The sequence below is a fragment of the Impatiens glandulifera genome, chromosome 8, assembly GCF_907164915.1.
Source record: "Impatiens glandulifera chromosome 8, dImpGla2.1, whole genome shotgun sequence".
NCBI classification, from domain to species: Eukaryota; Viridiplantae; Streptophyta; class Magnoliopsida; order Ericales; family Balsaminaceae; genus Impatiens; species Impatiens glandulifera.
This window is the reverse complement of record NC_061869.1, coordinates 4,107,401-4,122,670: the sequence shown is the minus strand read 5'-3', so window position 1 is coordinate 4,122,670 and position 15,270 is coordinate 4,107,401. Positions and strand designations below refer to the sequence as shown.

At 26.9% G+C, this 15,270-nt stretch overlaps 1 protein-coding gene across 1 annotated transcript; it reads right to left on the bottom strand.

The window, feature by feature from the left end:
* Nucleotides 1-3,421: 3,421 nt before the first annotated feature.
* On the bottom strand, nt 3,422-8,197 carry LOC124911586 (poly [ADP-ribose] polymerase 2-like). Its single transcript, XM_047452088.1, has 17 exons — nt 7,991-8,197; nt 7,522-7,929; nt 7,359-7,440; nt 7,006-7,244; nt 6,780-6,900; nt 6,571-6,626; nt 6,340-6,413; nt 6,171-6,217; nt 6,042-6,091; nt 5,895-5,957; nt 5,278-5,358; nt 5,060-5,170; nt 4,911-4,986; nt 4,664-4,806; nt 4,497-4,570; nt 3,932-4,037; nt 3,422-3,832 (listed from the first exon to the last, which is right to left on the bottom strand). Exons 1-17 carry the CDS (start codon nt 8,072-8,074, stop codon nt 3,746-3,748), a joined length of 1,902 nt encoding a protein of 633 aa, XP_047308044.1. The 5' UTR covers nt 8,075-8,197; the 3' UTR covers nt 3,422-3,745.
* Nucleotides 8,198-15,270: the final 7,073 nt, after the last annotated feature.

The following is a 15,270-nucleotide window of genomic DNA, read 5'->3' as shown; positions in this document are numbered from 1 at the left end:
ATTAGTTTTTGTAGTGGTGTGTACAAAAATGAGAAAAATGAAGTAATATTTTATCATTCATTTTATTTTTATTTTTCAATTTTCAATATTATTCAGTTGTGATTAGTTAGACTATTTTTTTTTTATTAAAGTATGATGATAAAGGATGTTCTTATTTATTAGATTAGTATTATAAAAAATGTTTATGAGTACAAATAAAAAAAAGAAAAAGAAAACTCTTTTCAATTTTCAAATATTCATCATTTGAAACTTTGTTTACAAAAAAAAACATAAAAATTTAACATGTCCTTAATATTCAAATATTAATTTCTTTCATTTAATAAAAATAAAAGGTCTTATCACTACATAAATATATAACTCTTCAGAAATTTTAAAATTTAATTACGATTATATTTATAGTTGTCCCTAAATTTCTTCTGTACGTGAGGTGCAGTTCGTTTTTTATTGAAAAAAAAAATTATTCCTAAATCAATAACCAATTAAACTTCTTTTTAGATTATAAAATTCATAAGAGTATATGTTAAAGATATTACCAATAACCACTTAGTCAAACCATTAAAAACCAAAATTCTATTATTATTTTATTTTTAATATCGTCTATCAATTCTCACCCGTAAGTATCTTAATTTCAACTTAAAACATTATAATCGGAATTAGACATTTATCTCCTGGAACTATTTGATATATTTAGTGGATTAAAAAATTAATCTAATATCCTACAAGATATTACCATAACCACTCACACAAACAGTTACAAAAATCAAATTTATTATAAATATTACTAACATAATAATATTTAATTTATTTTAATATTGGTAATACCATTTCCAACTCACAAATTCATTTTCAAATTCAAAATGCAGTAAACGTCATAACAGTAATTTTTTTCCAACCAAAAAACTCATTTTCAAACTCAAAAAAATATTTTTTCTTACACTAACTTTTTAATCTTATTAATATTATCTATATATTTATCAACTTTACATATTTAACTACAATATTTTTTTATTCATTTAATAAAATAAAGATAAAATTAATTATATATCAATAATTTATAATCAACCAAATAATTTAATAATATATTTAAATAAACAAACATAATATATTAAAACAAACATTATTTATAAAAAAAAAAAAAAAAAAAATTTCTATATTTATTCGTAACATAAAAATATAAATTTATAAAATAAATTAGATAAATTATATAATTTAATGATTTAATTATACATTTAAAAAATATTATAATTTTTATTTTAAAAGTAAAAAAATGTTAGATGATAAATTTGCATTATAGATATTTAAGATTATATTAAAAAATAAAAAAATAAATAGATTAAGGACCATTTTAAAAAAATGGCCAGAATGAAGAATGAACAGTGCCAACGTATATTTGCGCTGAAAGGGAGAGTCGTCTAAAATCTAAACGCAAGATGAGTTTGCGAATAGAATCCGGTTGGAAGAGAAAATAGCACGCATAATGGGATTTGTGTGCCCATAACGTTTATACTGTTTCTTTAAATAAAAAAAGTTCTTCATTTTCTAAAAATTAAAAGGAAAGAGTTCAAGTTTACACTTTAATTTAGATTATAAAAACCTAGACAAATGGGGGAAATATCTGTATATAATAATGTTTAATATTAGATTATTGAGTCCTTCCATTACAACGCATATGTCGAATTGTTTGCGAAAAATTATATATATATATATATATATATATATAAAAAGGAGAGCGACGTTGGGACAACGACTTCTCAACGAACCCCACCTGACATCCACATGAAACAAATTATCATGTAAAAGATTAGAGAAGAGAGAAAATTATAAATATAAAAAATTAGAAAGAAAGTCATATTCGATAATATTCTGTCCTTGTTTAAGTGATTTATTATTTCTTAACAAGTGAAAGTCAATGTGTGATACCTCTCTTTCTATCTCTCTCTATATAAATAAATTGAAACATATTAAACTATTTACCATTTATATGTAATTTCAACAACTTTTTATTAACTTTTTAAAAGATTTTTTAATGTTATTAATTAATAATTTCAAAATCTTAAAGAGATTACAGTAACAACTAATTAATTAAAAAAAATTTAATAAAACAAAAATCTACTATAAATAATACAACATATAGCTTGCCTAGAACATACAAATTTTAAACATAAAAAATATAACATGGAAAAGAGTGCCCTTATCAAGATGAATCTATTGGTTACTATTATTTTGCTAGGTATTAGCATCTTACCATACTTGTTATTTTATATTATATTTGTTCATAATAATTAATATTTTTTTTATGTATTTATAGGCATGATCACTCAATTAAGTGCAAATCCTAAATGTAAGACTCAAGCAGATTGTGCTAACTTTTGTTCTAGTCCAGACCTTGGGGTTTGTATATTTAGAATTTGTTATTGTGACGAGGCACAAACATCGTCCAATTTCCATTTCCGTGATATCGACAATGGATCGTAAGAAAAGGTTGTGAAAACGTAAAATGTTTATGCCTACATACATGTCATTGATTTTGTGATAATAAGACTAATATTTTGATTTCTCATTTTGAGTTATATTTTAAACTAATATTTAAAAAAAATAAAATAATGTCCAAGAAGAAAGAAATAAACAGAAAAATATTTTAAAAAATATAAATGTTTTAGGATACACATTTTCACTTGCAAGAGTTGAGCCCAATTGACTACTGCATAAACAAAATAAAAGTAAAAACTTTAAATTAATTCCAAATCAAAAAAAATATCTAAGAACCTAGATATTAAATAGTACGACAAATTTGTAAAAATTAAAATTCCAATAGAGAATATCCGACAATATTGATTTTGTTTTAGATTGACTCCAAATACAAACTCGTTTGAGTTCCATAACGATTAGAGAAGTAAAATACACTGAATAAACCAATCATGCGATATCGAAAGGATCTATACAAAAAATTCTAAATATAAGTGAAATATAGGTTGGTAAACCATGCCGAAAAATGTTCTCTATAATTATCCATATATATATATATATATATATATATATATATATATATAAAAAGACCGGCTTCAAATATATATCACATCATGTACAAATAATAACATAATAAATAATATTTTAGAATATACATTCTCAACCTTTCTAATTCGTATGAACCAGATATTCAAATACTTCATTTTCGAAAAGTTTGATTCTTTTTTTTTTGTTGGTACTCAAAACCGATCTATTTCGAGTTGAAATTTTTTGAAACTGAAAATCAAACTAATTACCTAAATCAACCGCTATGGGTCATGTGATACCCAAACCGATTGGTTTGGATCTTACCGTTTTTTAGGTTAGGGGACACCAAGATCTCAAAGGCGATAACCGAGTAGAACAAACTCTATGTGATTTTTATCAAGTGTGTAAATCATAAATGTAAATGCTGAAGTTGTAACACTGTCTGAACATGAACACTATGTTTAAGTTCAGGATATTTTGGTGTGGGATTGATTTTGTGATAATAAGACTAAATTATTGTTTGATGAGCCATTTTGATGTTTTGAAATTGTATAATTAGTTATATGTGAAAACTAGCCAGTATCAAACACCATTGTGAAAAAACACAAAATGAGAATATGATTACCCACCCCCAAAAGACAAGTTATTACAAGTTACCCCTCCAAAATTTTACAAGCAAGCGAAAACAATGCAGCATGTATAATTATGGAAAACCCGATAAAGGCTAACTCGTACCATATGTCTTTGGCAGCTAATATTTGAAGTTGACTTGAATAACATAGCGCATCCTGATTTGATCTACATTGTAAACAATGTATTCGTTGTACAATAAGGCCCCCTGCAAATACCCCCATTTTGTTGATATAATTTTTATGGGCAACAGAATCAGCAGAAGAGAATTGTAAAATATAGAGATAAAAGAAAGGCAAAATCTTACTCTTTTTCTCATCTGCTGTTTCGGTTTTCCAAGAGGAACAACCACCCCATTTTCAAGTGTTTGAAACTCGGAAGAATCTGGAGCAGTTGCACCAATGCCTTTTGTGCTGCAAGAGATTCATAAGCAACCGTTATGAGAAGAAGAACAAGAAAGGCCTATTGTTGTCACATTTTATTATCCAGATCATGATTAGAAAAAATCAATATGGATCATAATCAATAAAATAATCTTTACACCAAATAAACTAGATCATGATCGAGAAAATAATTACTAAATGAAGGGGATAAAATATTTAGTATCAACTTTAATGGATTTCTAATGGTATCGTGATTGTGATAAAGTAACAGTTTCCTACTTTAAGAAGAAAGGGATATATATCATATTACAGTTATGAATTTGAACCAAATGTTGTTAGTCAGCATTATTTATGCCCTATAAAAATTAAAAGTTCTTATTTTATTGTTTTTCTAAATTGAGTTTCATTAAAACCATAGTAGAACGAGTAGATCGCATTTACCATGGTTCAAAAATTACAAGTTTTACTATAGTAAAATAAATGTTGTACCTCAATTTTCCCTCTGGTAAATTGTCAGCATTGTAGTCAGCAGATTGTAACTCTGCCATATCTCCAAGTGCCACCTAAAAGTATAACATGTTCAACAATCTATAAGCCTAAAGATCTTCACTTCAAACAAATATTATAGAGTCCAAGATTAATTCAAATTAACAAACCTCGCAAAGGAGTAGTACGCCAACAGGAGACGAATTGCTTGCGTAACAATAGTTTGCACTTTTGGAGAACATGTCTGCAAAATACACGCCTTTTCCAAACATGTATCCCGTTACAGGTGCTTCAGGTGGAGCAATGCGTAATCCTGATCATTAGTTGACAGTTAAATAATCTATCAACGTGCCAAAAAATATCCCATTTGAAACACTTATTGTTTTAGTTTCTGTATCGGAAAAGTTATATTATAACCTCGAGATAGAATTCCAGCCCAGTTTGTCAGACGCGAACCATGCCACAACAGCATTCGGTTTTTGGTACTAGAGAACTGTGTTGGACAAAGGAGATCAAATTGTTGAAGAAAAAAAGAAAGAAATTGTTGTGTATAAATTACTGCTCACCTTCTTGAAACAATCATCTTCACCCTCCCTTGATACCCTGAATATCTGAGCGATATCAACAGTGTAGTCTGAATGCGTTTTCGCATGAGTGTTCTTCATGTATCTCTCAATCTAAGCATTATCCAATACCACCACAAAGAATCAAGACAAAGTTTACAAGTACAGTAAATGGATAAATCTACATATTTCAGCCAGAAAGAAAGAGAGAAGAATAGTACCATAAGGAATTCCCTTGAATCAGCTTCAACATGAGTCAAATGACAATTAAGGCGTTGATAATGAGAATATAACGGATCATCCTGTTTTTCATGGCAAAAACAGAATATGCATAAATCTGACAACAGTCAAAATATATATGGAGGTTAAATCTCTTGTTCCTCCTACTGTTATGGTATCTCCAAAAATGAATCCCGTGTATTTTTGTTCCAAAATACACACGTCTCAAACTCCCATTCCAATTATAAGTTTTGACATTTTTATTTAACAGTCATTCTAAAACGTAATTCATCAATAAGTTTCTATGGATAATCTCCTCAACATTCAATTCTATTTATATTTTTTCACATGCATTTATATGAAGGAAAAACAAGAGAGGTTCTGCATTTAATGTAAACTCATTATATCATCTGTATACAATCTTAGTGAAACATTCACTTTTTTTACTTCCTTAATTTTAGAAATCCAAAAGAAATAATGTTCCAAAGATAGAGAATGCATCAGCAGGTAGAAACAAGGACAAAAATAGACTAAAAAGAAAAGATCAAGATGCATGTAAAGATATTTACATTATTACATAAATAGGTTTATTAACATATTTATAGTTTCAGGAAAGTACCTGCGTGTCTATATCATCCTTCAACAACTTTGAAGCAAGTTCAATTTCACCCAGTGCTTCAACCTTCAAATGGAATCGAATTGAAAATAAACCAAAAAGAATCTAGGAAGGACTGTATAGAGAATCGAATATGCATTATTAGATTACCATTTCCAATTTGCTTTTTAACTTTTGTGGGGTGTCAATAACAAAGTCTCCTGCCATTTCACATTGAAACACAAGAAGCTATGTAATTTTATCCATTCATGAAATACTGAAAATGGCTAAAAGACTCACGCATTTTCTTAAATCCAAAGTCATGAGGAATGACTGTGTAGAATTCCCTGGAATGAAAATGTTGAAACACAAATATGTCTTAGAGAACACTTCAAATACATGCCAACCAAGGCACCCAAAAGGCATTATTCGTGCAAAACACGGAGAATAACTAGTTAGCCAATCTTACCCACTGAGTTGCTCTATAGTTTTTCTATCTAATTGACCGATCATGTCTGCAATTCTTTTCAATACACCGTACCCCTGTAGAAATTTCAGATGAAAACCTCACATCACATACTAAAGCTAAAAGAGAAGAAATACAGGACAGTGTTTAGCTTTTTTTCCTTTACAAACCTTACTGAATATAAAGAGAAAATATATTTATATCTTAAAGGTAAAACATGACTTGATAGCTTGCCTTTGAAATAGTGGACTTGCTAAGTTTACCAAGAGGAAGCTTCTCAGCATTGTACCCTATAACCACATGGATTTGCAACAGAAGTCATCTCAAGCTCAATAGATAAAAGTCAAATTAAGGACGCTATCATCCAGGATGCTAATATAATCTACTTCAAATTCAAATAACTATGTCTGAAACAAGTCATGAGTGGGCAACTGAAAACCAACCTATTTCCATCATTTGACGCCTCATCATGCTGATATTGCAGATAAGAGAGATGAATTTTGCAACAGGAGCTTCTAGTTTTGTTTCCAAATTCCGAGGAATTTCACAAGTCTCTCTTTTGGTCTGATAACAGGAATCATTGCACATAAGAGTCATGAATTTCACGAGCATATATTTAATCAATGAAAATCCATTCTGTCTATTTTTACAACACAAAGTATTTCTTACAAATGAGTCATTTTCTTGGCTAGTGTAGTCCATTTCCAACCAGGTGTAGCACTTTGGATGTGAGACAAACTCTTCTTTTCGGTCCGACCAGTCGTTCTTAGTTTTAGTATAGAACTTAGATTCAAACTGCTGGATTGCAGAATCTTTTGAAGTGTAGGGGCCAAAAATCTTATTCTGACCTTTTACACCAACTCTACCCCATCTAGTGTATACCATATATCTTGAACCATCATCAGATTCTGACATTAACTCCCAACATAAGAATGTTTCCATATATCAAAATAAACCGAAAATGCATAAATGAGTCAATTAAATGAACCCAAACAACAACAATCAGTGCAGGAATGTGACACCTAGTAGTTGGATGACATAGAACTTGTTGTTGTTGTCTCTTACATTTGTCTGGTTCAGCATGGCATCATAAATATCATCACCCTAAGAACATTCAGATGAAACAAGTAACAAGTTGAATTCATTGAAATGGGTCTGATTCTGAACAAGTCTAAATCATTATACCTCCTCCAAGACATGGAATTGAGCCTGAACATCATCCGGCAGACATTGATCCAATACTGCAGCACCCTTCTTTGTTGCAGTAACTAGTTTCTCTTCCTTGAAATTAGTAACCTCCTCTTTTTGGTCTGCAAAGTTATCACCATTGTTAAGGTCGTTTTCTGAATCAGCACATAGTCTTTCTAGGAGCTCCTTCTTAGTCCCGCTAGTAGAGATTCCCCTAAGAGATGCATGTTCTCGGAGGTTCTGAACATTCATGGCCCGGAACTTGTCCATTGCCCTGATTTTGTCAGAACCGGTTGGAACTCCGTCCTCGGATTCCCTCTGTCGTTTGTTCCTAGTAGAAGAATCATCTTCTAATACTTTCGATTGCTTGATCTCTTTGCGAATGGCTGCTTCAAGCCTTTTTACCTGAAAACAGAAAGTTAGATAAACTGAAAATGTAGAGTGCGAAGTGAAGAGTGAACCGTACAAGTTTTGGCTTGGTGCCGCCACTGCTGAGGCCTCGGTTTTCGAGCTCCGTTCGAAGTTCATCAACCTTGAGCTTACTCGTCATGAATTATCTCCAATGAAATTTACTATCTTTCAAACTGGTCTGTATAAAAGATGATTTGGGGGTTTATATTGGAGGGAAAACGAGGAAGAGAAAGGGTCTTCTTGATTTTTAATTTTTTATTACCTTATCATTGCGGTTTTTTTTTTTTTTTTTTTTTTTAATTAAATGAGACTCGAATTTTGAACGTGGAGTATTGGGAAAATTTGATTAAATTGCCCTAAAAAAAAAGCCAACGGGTTGATAAATTTTGTAAAAATAAAAAGAATATTTTTTGCCCTCTGAAATGTCAGACACGCCCATGATAACACATTTATCACTGATGTGCGATCATTAGTGATACGAAAACCGTGTAATGCTCGTTGCGAGCAGATCAAATTATAAATTCAAAATCTAATTTTGACCCTCGTTATAAAACGTTTCAAATTCGATTTCTCCACTCTCCAACGTCTCATTTTAACCCGCACCACTTCAACCGGGAATTGTCCGTCTGTTCGTTCGTCTCGTTTGAACTCGTCATTGGTCGGCCGTCTCATCGTTCGATTATTCAGGTCAGTTTAGAGTCGGAACAGACCTAGGATTTAGGACTAAGGTGGGCTTAAAAATAATTTGGTGTAAGCTTAAAAAATTAATGATTTTTTTTTTTTTGAATAGAATGAGTGTATAAAGATAAGTTTTACCATTATTTGTAATAATTTGATAAAAAAAAAACAGTGAATTATATTGAAATTTTTTAAGAAATGAGAGAGTATTGTCAAATTTGAACCATTTTTTTTTCGGGTGGGTTTCAGCCCACCCGAGCCCTTACATAGATCCGTCCCTAGTTTAGAATTTAGGCTTGGATTTAGAATTGTGTAATGTTCTTATTTATGGATAATTCTAATGTATGCTTATATATTGATGAATAATCCTTAATCTTTAGGATATTTGTAGCTTTTTAAAGTTTGGTTTTACGTGTAATGTTTTTTCAGTCTGTCATATATGAAAGAGTATATGATATATAAAGAGGAGATCCCTAACATAGATCTTATCATTAGTTTCATGTATGTCTTTTATTTAGATTTTTTTTTTTCAATTTTTACTTAGTTTTATAAATTATCTCTTATCGCATCAGTATTATTCTAGCCATAACAATTTCAAACTTCAAATTTCATTAACTTATTATATAAGTGATATTTATAAATAAATAAATAAAATATTAGTGTCACCTATTTAAGATATAAAATTGTACCAATTTTTAAAATCACAATGAGTCTCAATAAATACCCCCAATAAGATAATTCTATCCTTTCTAATCTCTAGCATTCTTATTTTCAAAAATATTTTGTTTACAATTATCATTTTTAATGTTATAATTTATATATTTATTTTATCTTTAAAATATTTAAACTTTAAATAAAAAATATTATAATATTTTAACAAATTAAAACCCAAATAATATATTTTTTTATCGAACAAAGTATTTTTTAAATCTCAAAAAAATCAAAATTTGATATGGAACAAGCAAGAAAGAAGAACAAAATTTGAAAATGGTTTTGTTCCCTCCTTTGATGATTGACCTACACAGATGGCTAGAACCTAAAAGCTTATTACTTTCTAATCAAGCAAATTGAAAATTGAGGACTAGAAAATGGAATGCTCAAATAGAAACCTATAAAATTAATAGGAGAGCCATATCCAATGTAGATGAAGTATAATTGGTTAATTCTCAATCTCTTTTGAAATATCATAATAAGTATTTTTTTTGTATGGTCAATAAAAAATATATTTCATCCTTTAAAAACTTTAAGAAAAGAAAGGATGGAGTCAAAACAAATAGTCCTAATTAAATAGGAACTAAAATAAAAAACACATAGCATTTGTTATATTAAGGATTTAGATTTTGAGTGAATCTTGACTCCCTGATGCAGCCATGTTCTTCTGAGTGTAAGTGCAAAGACTAACTTGGTCATTCATCAATGGCTCCGATGAGAGATTCATTTTATTAGCTTCATCGGAAGTTATCATGTTGTTAAGAAAATCAAACAATGTCTCCGGCATATAATTTCTCTCTACTTCTTCATGTCTCTGTTTCTTCATTATTGCTCCTTCCTCTCGTTTACTCTCTCTCGTTTCTTCTTTTTCTTTCACCGCATATGATACCACAGACAAGCGTGATCGTGAACGTTTTCTCTCCTTATTCATTATGCAAATCAAACTTTACTATTAAGGAACTCAAATTATCAAGAAATTACAGATTTATATTTGAATTGAGCATTTGACTTATAATTTATAAGAAGATATAAGTAACGCTAATCTAGAGCGTTACCTACACGGAATTTGAATTTTTATTTCCCTCTTGTTTCTCTACTCAACTCTTTCTTCCCTCCTCTTTCTTGACCTAGTTTTTTTTTCTTAAATTCTAATTTTAATAATATTTATTATTTTATATAATTAATTCCTAAATCTTATTAATAATTTTTATCCTCCTTAAACACGTCTTATTAATATTTTTATTTTATTTTTCCTAAATCTATGTTAGAAAAAAAATCATTATTAATATTATATATTCTCCTTTCTTTTCTATCCTTTCTCACTTTCATTTCTACCATAAAAATAAATAAAATAATATTATAACAATGTTTAACTTTATAATTAAAATTTTGAATAAAAATAAATTACTGCAATAATAAAATTTACTTAAATATTGTGATGGAATTATAAAATATAATAATAACAAAATCCATACAGATGGAGCAGTAAAATTTTCTTCAAGACATACTTCATAACATTACCAAAAAAAAAAAATTACAAGAATAAGTTTTTTATATCATAATCTTTAAACTTTAAATCATAAATTATATACCCTAAACTCTAAACTAAATATATATTCATATAAAAAAATCATAAATCCTAAACTTTATACCCTAAATCTTCAACCATAAATCATATATCCTACACCCTAAACTAATTATATAAATACATATTCATATAAAAAAAATATAATAAATTAATAATATTATTATTTACAAATATTAATAATTATAAAAAAAATATAATAAATTAATAATATTATTATTTACAAATATTAATAATTAAAGATACTCTAAATCCTAAACTAATTATATAAATATATATTCATATAAAAATCCTAAACCCTAAGTCTTATACTTTAAACATTAAATTATATACCCTAAACTTAAGTTAGTTATATAAATATATATTTATATAAAAAATATAATAATACTATTATTTATAAATATTAATAATTAAAAATATCCTAAATGCTAAACCCAAAAATTTGTACTTAAATCCTAAATATAATTTGAACTACATATATCAATATATATTAATATAAAAATATATTATTATTTGTAAATATTAATAATTAAAGATAATATATATTTCTATAAAAAAAATAAAAAAATTCAATAAGTCAAAGAAAGAAGAGTTCATAAAATAGAAAATTTCAAATCCACAACGGTTAAGCGTTACTATCATTACTCATAATTTATAAACTTAAATAATATAAATTAAAATTCTAATCAATCCTCAATATTATTTATCTCCCAAATTTTAAATATTTAAAGTCATAATTAACTATAAAAAAAGAATGACATAGAACAACTTTATCATCGGTTCATTTTTAATTAACTCATACTAACCGAATTGACCACCTAACTCAACTCGAATTCAATTCTATATAAAAATATCATTCTATTTGTATCAAAATGACATGAACCCAACATAATAATAGAGGAGTAGCGATAGAGTGAGGGAATTTGGTGAGAGAATAGCTTGACATCATTCATTGGTTGAAAAATGTAAAAGTGGGAGGAAAGAGAGAAAATAGAGAAATTATTTGATTTTTTCAGCGAATAAGATTATGCCAAGTCATTCCCTCACCAAATTCCCTCACCTAATCATTTCTCATATTCTCATAATAGAGTTAAATAAAAATCGTTTACAAAAATTCTATAAAAAAAAATTCCGAAATTGACGGGTCTATTTTAGATAACCTAATTTTGACAAGTTTATTAATCATGTTAAACGGATCGATCTGATTTTGACTCGAACCCAAAAATACATAACTCTAACCTAATATGCACACTTTTTTAAAAAGTCCTTATTAAAATATAAGTTATAGATGCTTCTGATTGGTGAAAATTTAAACACCTGACTGGACATCAGAATAATGGGAGAAACATGTTTTGTTTGGGTTTGGTGGCACTAATATTTAAGACCAATATTTCGAAACAGAAGTAATTACCTTTTGACATGTAAATAAGAGGAGACCCTATATGCCAGTATCTCTAGATCGAAAAGATAAAATAAAAAATCATTTATAAATTATAGAATTTATTAAAATTTAATTATAAGAGAGGGAGGGTAACTTAGAGCATACAATCTTGGTAACAAAAATACGAACACAAAAAAATCGGGTTATGGTCATGTATTTTTCTAATTCTCTTATTTATTTATTTTTTTGTAAAATATTTTTTAAGTGAATTTATAATTTAGTTTTATTTTTGTTTTATGTCATTTTAATTTAAAATATAGAGATTTGAATTAATTATATAGGGTTTGTTCGAGTTGAGATAGGTAAATTGGGTCAAACGGTTAGGTTCAGGTCAATCACAAATAAACAAGTTAAGTTTAGAGATTTTGATCCGAATTACTAAACATGTCAGGTTTAAGTTAATATCGTTCAACCCCGTTAACATGTCAACACGAACCCACTAACCTAAAACTGACCCAAATTCTCACCATACATAGTATCTTACCTCTAAATTAAATTTATGAATTGGACCGTATCTTACCTCTAAATTCAATTTATGAATTAAACTTATTATTATATATATATTTATATTTATTTATAAAAATAAATAAATATGTATATGATAAGAGAGAAAAATTAAAAGATATAATATATATATACATGATAACAAAAAAATTTTAAAAAAAAATAATTAAGGGAAAGAAAATATATATATATATGAGAAAAATATATATATTAAGAAAAATAATAATTATTATTATTTTAGGAGAGAATCTAGTTTACAACCCCTATTATAAAACTGTAATTATTATTAATTTTTATCAATTATATTTTATTAATAAAACAAATTAATAGTGATGACTAATAAATTAAAAAAACATAATTTGAACAATATAGCTTGATTTGAAAGTGAATTTATGATGATTAATATTATAATAAAAAATATATTTTATCCTTTAAAAGTTTAAGAAAAGAAATCAAGGAGTCATAACAAATAGTCCTAATTAAATAGGAACTAAAATAAAAATACATAACATTTGTTATGATTAAGGATTTAGCTTTTTGAGTGAATCTTGAGGACTGCCTGATGCAACCATGTTCGTCTGATTGTAAGTGCAAAGACTAACTTGGTCATTCATCAATGGCTCCGATGAGAGATTCATTTCATCAGTTTCATCGAAAGTTATCATGTTGTTAAGAAAATCAAACAATGTTTCAGACCTATAATTATTCTCAACTTCTTCATGTCTTTGTTTCTTCTTCGTTGTTGCTCCTTCTTTTTGTTTACTCTCTCTCGTTTTTTTCTTTTTCTTCCACCGCATACGATACCACAGACAAACGTGATCGTGGACGTTTTCTCTCCTTATTCATTTATGCAAATCAAACTTTACTATTGATGACCAAATTATCAAGAAATTATAAAATTGTATTTGAATTGAGCATTTGACTTATAATTTATAAGTAAATATGAGTAACGCATCTCTAATCTAGAGCGTTAGTGAATTTGAATTTTTATTTCCCTCTTATTTCTCTCCACTCCTCTTTCTTCCCTCCTCTTTCTTGACTTAGTTTTTTCCCTTAAATTCTAATTTTAATAATATTTATTATTTTATCTAATTAATTCCTAAATTTTAACTTTAATTTTTTTTAACGCTAAATCTTATTAATATTTTTTTATTTTCCCTAAGTCTATGTTAAAAAATTTAAAAAGAAATAAATTCATTATTTTGATATATTTTCTTGTTTCCTTTTATCTTTTCTTACTTTTATTCCTCCTATAAAAATAACTAAAAATTACAAATAATATCGTAGCAATCTTTAACTTAATAATTATATTTTTGAATAAAAATAAATTACTGCAATAATAAAATTTATTCAAATATACTGGAATAATAAATATAATAATAATAAAATCCATACGGGTGTAGAAGTAATAAATTATGCAAACACATCTAATAGACATGCTTCATAACATTGATCACAATTATCTTATACCCTAAATTTTAAATTTTAAATCATTATATACCCTAAAATATAAACTTATTATATAATTAAATATATATTCATATAAAAAAAAATCTTAAACCATAAGCTTTATACCATAAAACTTAAACCATATATCATATACCCTGCACCCTAAATTAAACTAATTATATAAATGTATATTCATATAAAATATAATATATTAATAATATTATTATTTACAAATATTAATAATTAAAATACCTTAAATTCTAAACTAAATATATATTCATATAAAAAAATTTAAATCCTAAGTATAATATCTTAAACCCTAAACCTTAAATCATATACTCTAAATTAATTATATAAATATATATTTATATTAAAAAATATAATAATATTGCTATTTACAAATATTAATAATTAAAAATACCCTAAAGCCTAAATACCCTGAACTAACTAATTATATATCAATATATATTAATATATAAAATATAATAAATTAATATTATTATTATTTATAAATATTAATAATTAAATATAATATATATTTATATGAAAATAAGAAAAACAAATTTTTTAATAAGTCAAAGAAAGAAAGAAGTGGGAGGATAAAATAGAAAAATTTAAATACAAACCAAACGTTAATCATTAATCATAATTTATATTAAATAACATAAACTAAAATTCTAATTAATCCTCCAATTTATCTCAATATTATTTATATATCAAATTTTAAATATTTAAAGTCATAATTTTAAACAAAAAAGAATGACATAGCCCAATTTTATCATCATTATCTTCAACTTTTTAATTTTATTTAACTCAAACTCGACCCAATTGACTCGATTGACCTAACTCAATTCGAACCTAACCTGATTTAATAACGTTACTCTATTTTGTATTAAAATGACTTGAACCCAACATAATAATAGAGTTAAATAACAAAAATTCAGTATACAAAAAATCTTATAAAAAA

Excerpts from the sequence above, each read along its gene's own strand:
- LOC124911586 (XM_047452088.1), bottom strand. The coding sequence starts at position 8,074 with ATGACGAGTAAGCTCAAGGTTGATGAACTTCGAACGGAGCTCGAAAAC. Across the intron at positions 7,441-7,521 it reads AATTCCATGTCTTGGAGGAG|GGTGATGATATTTATGATGC; the intron begins GTATAATGATTT and ends GAATGTTCTTAG. Across the intron at positions 6,627-6,779 it reads GCGTCAAATGATGGAAATAG|GGTACAATGCTGAGAAGCTT; the intron begins GTTGGTTTTCAG and ends ATGTGGTTATAG.